Raw genomic sequence first — 13,413 nt, forward strand, 5'->3', positions numbered from 1 at the left:
TGTTAAATGTCTGGCTGTCTGAGCGTCAGGTGCGGCATGAGAGATCTTCGTTGTGTCAGGCAGGATCTTTCTTTGCAGTGCACGGACTTTCTAGCTGCGGCGCAGGTTCCAGAGTACATGGGCTTTAGTCGTTGTCACACGTGGTCTTCAGTTCCTTCACAGCATGTGGGACCCTAGTTCCCTGCTCAGGGATCAAATCTACGATCCCTGAATTTCAAGGCAGATTCTCAACCACTGGACCACCAGGAAGCCCCCTGCACTCTACTGTCTTTATGGGCCTTGGCTAAGAAGACATGCGCAGGAGACAACAATGTGCTTCAAATTTAAGGAATGAAGCAAAGTCAGATGTAAAAGAAAGAACGTGAAGTGAAGCTGATAACCTAGCAAACGCTGACCAGACAGTGTGATGTTGGTGTCTTACATCTAAAGATGAATTTGTTTCAAATGAGGGTCTGGGACAGTCCCTCAGTAGCTATTAATACAACATTCCAGTGACTAATAAGTCTCTCGTGTGTCTTTTCTCACAAAGAATTTGCCTTCGCTCTCTTTGTTCCCTACTTGCTGGAACTCCTTTAGCATCCATTCTCATCTCATCTATTCCTGGTTTCCTTCATTTTTGCTTGTAACTATAAAACCATAAATGTGTATATGATATTAATCTCCATATGACTGCTTAGGCCTTTAAATGCTATGAAGAGCACATCTCCATTGATCTCCTCACCCATCCCTGAGGCTGTATTCAGTAGAGATTCAATAAATAATTGTTTAAGGAAAGAGTGAAAACTAGCCCATTGTTCCCTTTCTTCTTACCACTTAGCTTACTGACCAGCTGAAGACCTTGCTGGGCAATGCAATGATGACTTAGGCATATCACATACAGAGCCAGCTCAAATTTAGACTGCTGAGATGGATACCACAGCCAAGCCAGGACCCACCTGACTGAGTGACTGAGAAGCCCAGACTTTGCCAGCCAGTCTGAGACTTGGCCTTTCCTACTATACTTTCTCTCCATCCTCCTCTAGAAGAACCACATCCCCGGAGCCCAGAGTTTGTACTGCCACCTGCTTAGCAGTTAAGAGTCTTCTACTAAGCACTCGATTTTTGGCCTCTTAGTATTTTTATTTTTAATCTTTAATAGTATTTTCCTTTGGTCCTATTCTGGTTTCTCTTTCTCATTCTCCAAACTGTTACTTGGGCACCTATCCTATGCCCGCAAAGAACGATAAGCCTGCATGCTGCGACTAGAGAAAAACCAATGTACCAAGGAAGACCCAGTGTACCAAGGAAGGCCCAGCACAGCCAGAAAATTTAAAAAATAAAATAAAAAAAAAAAACAAGCACTGGTCATGGAGTCTTTGCTTGCAGGCCTGCCTCATGGTGAAAGGCCCACACAAATCCATCTTGTGCCAAACTTCTTTCTTAAAAAAATGACTAAGTATGGCTCAAGCGTAGTTAATAAAATTGCAGCTGAGATGAGACTGAGTCATCTGTCATACCCTGGTCTCTCTTTTACTAATCAGTTGTGAGAAACATTTCAGAACCAGAGAGCAGCAGCAAAGAAATATGAGATGCTCAGACTTCTCGAGGCAATTAGAGACTAAAGAGCAGAAGGCAAATCAGTCTTTCTGCCTTGACAGCCTTAAAATACACATGGAAAGTAGACTTTGGAGCTACACTATTGGTGACAGATTTTGACCATAACACATTTGCTAAGAGGAAATAAAAATTACTCACTTCAGGACACGCATTCCACCCTCGCATAAGCAGAGATGCTATGGGCTTTGGGATGGAATAGCCGATGGGAGGTCTGATGTGGTGGTAAGCCATGTCTGCTGCCGCAGCCGCTGCAAACCAAATGGTCATGTCAGTTTTGAAATTCACATATTTATTTCAAGAAACATATGAACAGACAACAAAGAAATCATTAAAAATCAATCTGTGCAACATCAGCAGAGATTCAAAGAGGGCTCTATGATATTTTTTTAAATGCCTAAGCAACACAGTGGATAAATCGCTACTGTAAGTTTGGAATTGTTTATTTTTTCGGTTGTTCATCCAACAAATGGTGAGCAGAGGGGGTTTATACAGGAACAAAGAAACAAAGGAGCATATAAGCAGCAAGTAGTATTGGGTATGTACATGATGTTTTAGGAAGTAAAGACTGAAAGGCTGATCGGACCAGGCTATACGATGCCATAAATCCCAGGCTAAAGCACTTATATTACACATAGTAAGACGAGGTACCACTGAACTTTGCACCCCTGAAAGCACTTATATCATTTGGGCAAAATAGGTTATTTTTTAAAACTTAAATCTGGTTACTGGTTACAAGAACGTTGGCATTTTAATTTTTAATGTTTATAAAGTAGTTATTTGTTTGCTGAACTCAGATACTCCAATCCATCATTTTAGCTAATACTGCTCATTGATTGAACTCCCTAGTGTTGCCTGCTTGCTTAGATTTCTGAATATTGCTCATCACAAAGTCCTCATCGCTGTTTTGTGATTCTTGGGACTTCTTTATAGATTCATTATTGCTGATTATTTTTTCTGTTGTGCAACCAGTGATTTCTATACTCCCTTGGAAACTAAACTTATAGTTACTTTTATTGAACACATTTTACATTAAGTATCATAGAGTCCCTTGGACTGCAAGGAGATCCAACCAGTCCATTCTGAAGGAGATCAGCCCTGGGATTTCTTTGGAAGGAATGATGTTAAAGCTGAAACTCCAGTACTTTGGCCACTTCATGCGAAGAGTTGACTCATTGGAAAAGACTCTGATGCTGGGAGGGATTGGGGGCAGGAGGAGAAGGGGACGACAGAGGATGAGATGGCTGGATGGCAGCACTGACTCGATGGACGTGAGTCTGAGTGAACTCCGGGAGTTGGTGATGGACAGGGAGGCCTGGCGTGCTGCGATTCATGGGGTCGCAAAGAGTCGGACACGACTGAGCGACTGATCTGATCTGATCTGATCATAGTAGATACATACATAAATTATTTCAATCCTTTAAAACTATTCATGAAAGGTAGGTGTTACTGTTACATGTGTTTGTGTGTGTGTATATATGTGTATGTGTATTGCGTGTATGTGGGAGGGTGTATGTGGGTAGTTTTTAATTTATAAAAATTTTACTATAACCAGTAATTAGCACAGCCTCTTTTTTCCCCCAGATTTCATGCTCTCTTCATCCACTTCACATTGAAAGTACTTCATAAACAACACACGAAGCTCTTTTATTCCTCTGAAAAATTGCTCTGCACCCATGGGAGGCTAAAGTTCCAGGACACTGCTTCCTGTGTTCTTATGATGTCACAAGCATCTGTCTCTATCTTAATGACTTTTGAGATATGACCCACACCCACTACCTGTCTTTTACCAAAGTTTACTCAAATTAAAATCTGGGTATGGATCTACGTGCAGCAGATGTAATGCAATTATATGCAATGTCACTTAACATTTTGCTTTATGGATCATTCAGAATTACTACATAATTTCCCAACATGTAAAATTAATACTTGTTTTTCATACAAGTTTAGAAAATTAAAATAATTAGAAAGATTATAATCTTATTATTCAGAGGAAACAATTGTTAAAGTATTTGAGCATTTCTTATATATTCTTCATATCATTGAGCTCATGTCCAACATAAAATTATGGAATATTTTTCTCCTAAATTAAATATAAGCATTTTCTCATGCTATTAAAATTCTATGTTAACATATTTTTAATGACTGCATTTAATGTGATTTACCTAATTATTTCTCAGTTTTAAGTTGTTCAAATTTGGGTGTAAACACTTCAAAGAATATGTTTTACAGTATAACTTTCCCAATTTCACAGATCATTTTTGAGGTATTTTGAGGAGTGAATTTATATGTCAAAGGCTATAACCATTTTAGAGACTTTTGATACATACTAATGAACACTTTCCCCAAATAGTTGTAATAGTTTATGCTCTCAATAAGAACTGTGTGAGAGCATTGTCATTATACCTGCATCAGAGTTAGGTTTTCTCATTTTATAAAATATTTTGCTAATATGAGAGGTAAATATATCCCAGGTGGCACAGTGGTAAAGAATCCACCTGCCAATGCAGGAAACGCAAGAGACACAGGTTCGATCCCTGAGTTGGGAAGATCTCTTGGAGTGAGGAATGGCAACCCACTCCAGTATTCTTGCCTGAAAAATTCCATGGACAGAAGAGACTGGCAGGCTACTGTGCACGGGGTCGCAAAGAGTCGGCTATGACTGAGTGACTGGGCATGCACACACACACAAATATATCTGCTCATTCGTTGCTGTTTAAATTTTGTTCTTTGATAAGTAGTTAGGCTTCATATTTATTGATTAGTTATTTGTGTTTGAAGTCTTAAGTTCATTCCCTTTGCCCACCTGGAACTTCAATATTTCCTTCCAATAGCCATCTAACTATACAGTGGTTCCAGGCTGAAGGAAGAGTCAGCAATTTCATTCCTGCTTTTGTCTTCAATGCCCTTTGTATTATATTTATTACATTTTCACTCCATTTCTGGCCACTATCAAGTAGACTTACAGTTGCTGATACTAAGAAAACAAAGAAACAAAAGACTGCTTATAACATATTTAGCAAATTTAAAAACATGACATAAAATATGTCTTCTGTGTCACAGAAAACTAGGCTTTTTAGGTTCCTCCAGAGGCTGCTGCTGCTGCTAAGTTGCTTCAGTTGTGTCTGACTCTGTGCAACCCCAGAGATGGCAGCCCACCAGGTTCCCCGTCCCTGGGATTCTCCAGGCAAGAATACTGGAGTGGGTTGCCATTTCCTTCTCCAATGCATGAAAGTGAAAAGTGAAAGCGAAGTCACTAAGTTGTGTCTGACTCGAGCGACCCCATGGACTGCAGCCTACCAGGCTCCTCTGTCCATGGGATTTTCCAGGCAAGAGTACTGGAGTGGGGTGCCATTGCCTTCTCCGCCTCCAGAGGCTACTCTTGACTATTTCTCATTCATTTTAGAATGACGTAAATAAATAAGCAAAGAGATAAACTGATACTTAATGATCATTGGTCTTCTAACCCTGCTTTTTCACCTTATGATCATTTGGATATTGTTGAGCTGGTACAGCTATAAGCACGTAAACCAGTGTAGAGAACACATTTAAACTAATTATACATCTCCTAATGGGTGGGGAGGGACCATTCATAAAGTGAGTTAAACTCAGATGCAGGTGCCAAACGTCTCCTCTGAAACTCTTTTAGACTCTGACACCAAGTATATAAAGTTACTTGTTTGCTTCTTGGCACTGTGTCTGAAAAATCAGTTTAAGATGAATGATATTTAATTCTTCATTATTCAAAGTAGATTCTGCAAGGCCTTGGCATCTGCTTCTCCCTTTTGCTTTATGCATTGTTGGCAGTGATACTACTCATTAGCACCTATGCCAGAAAGTGGGCAATGCAACGTGAGGGCCATGGAATTGAAATTTGTCACCTATGGGATTGCTTTGCTTTGTCAGTCTTGCCTAAGTGGCCATGCTACACTAGCAGCTGGGAACTTTCTGGTATTCCAGATTCAGGAAAGAGAACTGTGAGCCCATTAATCGAATTTTTTACCTTGATTGCTACATAAAATATGTGAATTGACTTACATAAACATTGGTTTCCACTTTCACAACTGAAACTTTGCTATTAAAGGAGAATAAGGATACATTTGAAAATATCAATAACTTTTTATTGAGTGCCTTTTATTTCTTCAGTACTACCCTGATATAGTTATCAATAGTTTGGCAAATTTATAATCTAGATTCTAGAGTAGGACTGTCCAATAGAACTTTCTGCAATGATGAAAATGTCCTTCTGTCCTGCTCAATATAGTAGCATACGTCTATTTAGAACTTTAAATGTGGCTAGTGTGACTAAGACTCTTTTTAATTTTACTTGGTTTCTATTATTTTAAATTTAAATAGCCATGTATGTCTTGTGATTTCCATACTGTACAGCACAATTCTAGAGCACAGTTCCTATTATCCTGAGTGAGACAAATTAAACACAAATTTGTGAGTCAACCTCAGGTGTTTTCATAACCACAGTTTGATTTGTGGATTCAAGTTCTTTGTTACCAAGAAAAGAAAAGATATGAAAGGAGGTTGTGAATGTTGTCTCTCTAAAGAGTCTAGTAACAGAAGAAGCATTCAATACGACATGCGTTCACCTTCATTCATTTATTCAAAATGTTATTGCACATTCTATGTGAGTGATGACAGGCAGAAAAAATGAAGTGTTATGCTTTTCAAAAAATTACTAAATGAATAATAATGAATTACTGTAATTTTCACTGCTTTAATAGTTCAACCATAAGTTCCGAAATGTGACTCTTTTTGCCTCTGATTCCTTTTTCCCTATCTTCTTTCCCTGCATTACATCTACTGTCCTTTGCTGCCGCTGCTGCCGCTAAGTCTCTCCAGTAGTGTCCGACTCTGTGCGACCCCATAGATGGCAGGCCACTAGGCTCTGCCATCCCTGGGATTCTCCAGGCAAGAACACTGGAGCGGGTTGCCATTTCCTTCTCCAATGCATGAAAGTGAAAAGTGAAAGTGAAGTCACTCAGTCGTGTCCGACTCTTAGCGACCCCATGGACTGCAGCCTACCAGGCTCCTCCATCCATGGGATTTTCCAGGCAAGAGTACTGGAGTGGGGTGCCATCGCCTTCTCTGACTGTCCTTTAGTTCTTAGCTTAGATAAACTCTCTCTGGGGTCCCTTCCTATGGATTCCCATAGCACTCTATACTATAATAGCAATTACTTAATTGCCTAGTTACTTGCTTGTCTCTACAAATAGATCACAAGCTCCTTGAGGTCAGGACTGTGTCTTTTCACCATTGTCTCCTGTGCTTAGCACAATGATTGGCATTTAGCAGGCATTCAATAGATATGTAATGATAAATCAATAAATGTGATAGTTCAAAATATGATTTCATTGGAAAAAATATAGATCATGGTATATAGGACTCGCTATGCATTTATTATACAAATGAATGAAGATGATGGATTAATGCCAATTAATATGTTGCTCATTATTATGCTTTTAGGACAGAGCATAATGCTTAGCTATCAAGAAATGTAGAATGAATATTAGGTTTTGTTTGATGTGAAATTAAAACATACTTATCTCATGACATATTGTTGGACAAGGAAATGGCAACCCACTCCAATATTCTTGCCTGGAGAATCCCATGGACAGCACAGCCTGGCAGGCCACAATCCATAAGGATGCAGAGTCGGACACGACTGAAGGGACTTAGCACTAGCATGTGACATATGGAGTCCATGATGTTATTTTTTGTTCAAACATGTTGGGAAGGGGCTTCAATAAACGGAAACAGTATGAAGAGTAAGAAATGCCCTTAACTAGGATATCTGGAGGCCTAATTTTCAGTCTGGCTTTGCTTTTAATTCTCTGGGACATCCCAATTAAGCCAGTTTGCCTCTGTGAGTATTAATTTCTCTAAATGTAAGATGAAGCAGGGAGGGCACACTGTAATGGTGACAAGCATGGGTTCTGGGGACAAGAATTTAAGTCTTGACCATACCTGTTAGTAGCAGATGATATTGAGCGTGCATCTTATCCTGATAGAACCTGATTTGTGATATACACTTAGAATTAAATAGAAGAAAGTCTACATAGAGCATCTGTCACATTGTTGACTCTCAACAAAAGTTAGTTGTTGTTGTTGCTATAATCATTACCTACAGATCTAAGGCTCTTACTGCTTCTTTTTAGTCTGAGCCTAGAGAACCAGATATCAAGAAATGTTATATATTTTCTATTCTCTTTAGACCCCAACACATTGCATTGAGTTACTGCAAATCACAAGGCTAAAAACCACCTCATCTGTCATCAGCCCCAGTTCATAACATGACACAGCCATTGTGGACAGGATGACTATGCAGTAATCCATGATGAACTTAATTAGCTTTACATTGTTTATGGATAAACTGGTACAATATTCTGAATTCCTCAAGGAACCTATCACTTCCTGTCTTATGTTTTATAAAAGTAAAAAAGAGAGCAATAAAGTACAGTATTTTGTTTGTAAGTTTTGACTAAGATAAAAATTGCCAGAACTTTTTTTTTTCTGGTTTGTGTGTATATGTGTTATAGAAAACACAATTGATTCTACTTCATTGTTTTTTAATGGGTAGGGATGTGGTGAAACAAAGAAAATGCAGTCTACCATCCCAGCAAGAGCTAAGACACATTCTTTGTTAAACTGACACTTTTCAGTGATGTATCACCAGAGCATACAGCATCTGAGAGAGACCATGAGATTGCAATCTTGAGATTGTACTAAGAATGGCTTAATTTTTTAAACCACATCCCATTCTCATTACAGGCTGTCAGAAGAATAGATTAATTTGCACCATTGTCTGTCCTCATTGCAATCTTTGTCAGTGTAATGAAGTATTGGAATGTTAATATCAGCTATATTCATAGAAATATCACCATCCATTGGACCGATTTGATCTTTCCTGTGATCTGTGTAGTGACTGGCTGGCATTATTCTTCTGAGTGATAAACTGATAGGATTAGCACAGCAAACATAGGACTTCAGAACTTTAGTTCACTCCTATTTTCCTATCACTGCCAAAGCACTGTCCACATCTGCAATGTGCTTCTGCCCTTTGAGGTTATTCTGTAGCATGCCCTTTAGGATCCCAATCATATATGGAGCAGAACATAGTCATCTAATTTAAGCAAGGGTATAAAAAACAAATGGCTACAAATATATGAGATCTGTGACATAACTGGGTCTCTAAATTACATTAATTCATATTTTTTAAAACCACATGTGACACACAAAAAGTTTGCAAGCCATATTTAGCTACTGGACTATAGGTCTGCAACTCTGAAGTAAAGCCTCAATATAAAGTTTCACCAAAATTTGGCTAAATTGGATAAATTATCAGTTGTTCTCAATTTGCTGCCATATCCCAAACTTAGTTAAGAGTCTAGCATTAAGGGATCCCAGGACACCGAGTTGAGTCCCCTTGCGAACCAGATGGCAGTATACGTGGAAACAAAAGGAAAATAAGAGGCTCTTTTCTTGGCTCCAAACTATAATCCAAAAATGACCAGCAAAATTGAGTACCTGGTTATAAGGGAATGGGACTGGATAAAATATGGACTGATGAATTAATTCATCCCAGACTTCTCCTTTAGTTTTTCATGATATATGAGAGGAGACAGACCCAGGAGAGAGATAAAACCTGGGAAGCAGGTGTTGGTTTCCTTCTTTAAAATGTATCCAGGACAGGTCTTGTTTGCCAGGTCATACCAGCTTCTTTTTCATCTTGCCTGATTCTTCTCTGCTTGGCTTCATAGCTTGGCTCCTCCTCCCTCCCATCTCATCATTTCTGTCAGAGATCTTCTCTCTTCCTGTGTCCATCATCTTCCAGCTGGCTAAGTTAGAGGCCCAGAGGCAGTCCAGGACTTCTTCTCCTTCGTGCTCTCACCTCAATCCGTCGGAGAGTCCTGTTAAAAATCTCAAAACCAGCCTCTCCTTTCTCCTCACTAGTGAAATCTTAGTTAAGATTTGATACATTCTCTTCTGGATTACCTGGTTTCCTTGCTTATTTTTCAAACTTCTCCAATCTACCCTTTGTTTTCAAGCAAGAGGGAACATTCTAAGACAAAAGAGTTGTACCACTGCCCTGCTTAAAATCCTGCAGTGACTTCCACTATTGACAAAGAAGGCTCTTTACCCTGAAGCTCTAGCTTTACATTTAGAGCATGTCTCTTGCTGCTGATTCCCTTATACGCTCTGATTCATCCCTCCCGAAAGATGCCCCTGCATCCTGGCCAGGCTGCCTTCTGCCAGCATACTTTGTCAATCTCCCCATTATTTACCTATTAAATAGTACTCATCTTTTAAATATGAAGTTCAGTATCATCTGTCTAAGAATCCTTCCCTGATATCCTATTGCACCACCATTCTGGGCAGGAGAGCCCTCCAGGGAGCATTCTTTGCACTCTCTGATTCCCTCCAGTTGGGATATACTCTGCTGATTGTTCTTTTTCTCATGCTCCCTCTACACTACGAGGTCCTGAGCAATGCTGTTTTCCTCTTTGTCTTCCCTCTTACTTTAAGCGCAGGTTCTGGCCAGAGGAGTACTTAATGATGACTTATGATAATATTTATTGAGTGCTTATTATTCCCAGCCATCATTCCAACCCTTTGAGGCAGGTCCTACTATTATCCCCATTTAAAAAATAAAGACACTGAAGTACTCAAGTATAGCTTGTTTAAGCAGCTTTGAGTAAGATTACAAGACTCATGCTTTTACACTTATGCCAAGTCTCTTTAGCCTGAAAAATATTTTCTAAAAAATTGAGTTAATTGCCAATGTTTAAAAATCTTTAGATTTCTGAAGAAGCACACAGAAGTTAGTTGATATGGCAACAGTGATCAGGCATCCCTATGTTTCTTTCCAGGCACTGTTTGGCTGCAGCTAGGTAGCAGCTGTCCCCTTGAGTCAGAGCTTGTGATTTCCTGTCCATCACACTGCCCTGCATCAAGCATTTACTTGCTTCCCCTGATCGTGTGGGCATTTGATCGTGGGATGCTGGATGTGATGGCTTTTTCAGTTTTTTCTGAACCTGAGATTATTAGGTTAATTTGAATATACTTTGTGTAAAACAAACTCTAGCTTCAAATTCTTCTAAAGGCACACTCATCACTTGTATCACTTGTAGTCAGTGCTAATATTTGCATTCTATTTATATATTCCTCCCAGGAAGTAGGATTCTGTTAAATCCAGAAGGATGAGCCATGTGTAATGTTGCTGTTCCCATAATTGATAATGCTGTCCCACACTGTAGTCATGGATTTGTTCCTCATTGTAAATGGCTAATATGTAGCTTATATTGAATCTGATCCTTCACATAATTTATTGCTGAACATTTGCTAGACTGCCTAACCACTGCAATGATTTTAACAGTCTCAGTTCTTGATGCATGGTAACTGTCTAACTTTAAAAAAATCAGCATCTATCATAAACAAACTCTTTTTTCCAATAAAGTACTATATATTCTAATATATGAGATATTGGATTCAAGTTATCTTTGGTGAGACTTCTGTTTTATTATATAATATTCTCCCTCCAAAAACAGTAAATATTTCTGAGGGCCCATGAGAGAGGGAATCTTTATCTTTTTGAAATATTCATTGTGTAATTAGCAAAGGGTAAAAGAGTAGAGAACATTGCAAAAATATATAAGTAAAATATGATAAATATGATAATAAATGACAACCTAGGGCATGGAAGAGACTGCACTTAACTGAATATTGAAGAATTCAGGAGGCTATTTTTGGAAGAAGTAATATTTAAACTAAAACCTAACAGTAAATTGGAGTTAGTATGATGAAAAGTGGGGAGGAGTGTGTCTGACAAACAACTCCCATGTGCAGGGACATGGAAGTGAGAGGAAATGTGTCATGTTGGGAAAAGGAAACAGTTCATTATGACTGAGCATAGAGAGGCTGCAAGTGGGAGGCATCGGGCCTGGAGAGGCAAGAAGAAGCCTAACCACAGGGGGTTTTAGATTGTTTTAAGAATTTTTTTTAATCTTAAGAACAAAGGAACATATTGAAGACTTTAAGTAAGGGGAGCTAGATGATCAAATTCGAGTGTCTAGAAAGCTATATCTAGGGCTTCCCTGAGGGTTCATCTGGTAAAGAACCCACCTGTAATGCAGGAGACCCTGGGTTGATTCCTGGGTTGGGAAGATCCACTGGAGAAGGGATAGGCTACCCACTCCAGTATTCTTGGGCTTTCCGGGTGGCTCAGCTGGTAAAGAATCTGCCTGCAATGTGAGAGACCTGGGTTTGATCCCTGGGTTGGAAACATCCCCTGGAGAAGGAAATGGCTACCCACTCCAGTATTCTAGCCTGGAGAATCCCATGGGCTGTACAGTAAACTGTTACTGTGATGTTTTGCAGCAGTTACTTTACATTGTAATTTTTTTCCTTTAGTCCATCAGGATGTACTTTTTTGGGGAAGAAACCCTGGAGCCTAAAGAAGAAAATATCATGGAAGCTAAGCACATTTGTCAGTGCTCCTGTAGGAATTGCTTTAATAGCTGGCACTGCCATCCCTGCCATGATCACTGGCACTCCTGTATACCAATAGATTGTTTTAAAAATGTTTTTTTTTAATCTTAAGAACAAAAGAACATATTGAAGACTAAGTAAGGGGAGCTAGATGATCAAATTTGAGTGTTTAGAAAGCTATATCTAGTTATAATATGGAAATTGGTGAAAAGAAGATGGGGAGCAAAACTGGAGACATTTAAGACAGTTAAGATACTCTGCAGAATTCTACTTGTGAAATAAGGAAGTAGCCATGGAGAGGGAAGTAAGTGGATATATTTGAAAGATATTTAGAAAGAAGGATTGAAAAATAAGAAAACAAGTGAAAAACAAAAGGTAAATAAGGAAGGAAGGAAAGAAGGATGGAAGGAAGGAAAAAGGAAAGAAAGAAGGAAAGAGAAAAGTCAAGGATGATTTTAAAGTTTTTATATGGTCTCCTGGTGAATGATAATTTTACTCAAGCCCAGAATCATAGAAAGCCTTGACCCTGCATTACAATTTGCCCTTATCTTTTATCTTACAGTTGCAGAAAGATTTCAATTTATAAAATGTAGTCATAGAATCATCTCATTTGATCCTCAGAGTAATTTCTGTGGAGTCATCATTAACTGCATTTACTGAAGAAACTGAGCTTGTGAAAGATACTAGAGGCCAGATGAAATGCAACACATTCAAGAAAGCAAAAGAAGGTTTGAGTGGCTGGAGCACAAAAGTGAAATAATATGAGCAAGGTCAGAGGTCCTGAATCATGTAGAGTGTTGCAGGACATATTAAGAATTTTTAGATTTATTCTAAAGAACAAGGGAAACCATAGGATGATTTTAAGCAATGGTAACATAGTCACGTTGACTCATTGGAAAAGACCCTGACTGGGGGCAGGAGGAGAAGGGGACAACAGAGGATGAAATGGCTGGATGGCATCACTGACTCGATGGACATGAGTTTGGGTAAACTCCGGGAGTTGGTGATGGACAGGGAGGCCTGGCGTGCTGCGATTCATGGGGTCGCAAAGAGTAGGACACGACTGAGCGACTGAACTGAAATGAACATAGTCACATTTATATTCTTAAAATAACATTGTAGTGGATGTGTAGAGATTGGGGAGGAAGAGAAGAACAAAGAGAGAATGGGCAAAGAGCTATTGCAGTAAAGTGATAAAGATAACACTTGGAACTAAGGTGGTGGTGGATAAAATTTTAGATGAAGGTAGGGTATATATACTTCACTAATTCTATTCAGTATTGTACCAGAGACCCTTGCCTGTGTGAGAAAGCAAGAAAA

The 13,413-nt window shown here is 39.1% G+C and overlaps 1 protein-coding gene across 1 annotated transcript in view; it reads right to left on the reverse strand.

The window, feature by feature from the left end:
• Positions 1–13,413, reverse strand: part of TNNI3K (TNNI3 interacting kinase) — a 326,898-nt gene that overhangs the window by 91,620 nt on the left and 221,865 nt on the right. Inside the window, exon 21 of the mRNA XM_055585475.1 lies at positions 1,735–1,844. Within this exon, the coding sequence (XP_055441450.1) occupies positions 1,735–1,844 (110 nt within the window). The remainder of the gene's footprint in view (positions 1–1,734; positions 1,845–13,413) is intronic.

The sequence above is a fragment of the Bubalus kerabau genome, chromosome 6 (genome assembly GCF_029407905.1).
Source record: "Bubalus kerabau isolate K-KA32 ecotype Philippines breed swamp buffalo chromosome 6, PCC_UOA_SB_1v2, whole genome shotgun sequence".
Lineage (NCBI taxonomy): Eukaryota > Metazoa > Chordata > Mammalia > Artiodactyla > Bovidae > Bubalus > Bubalus kerabau.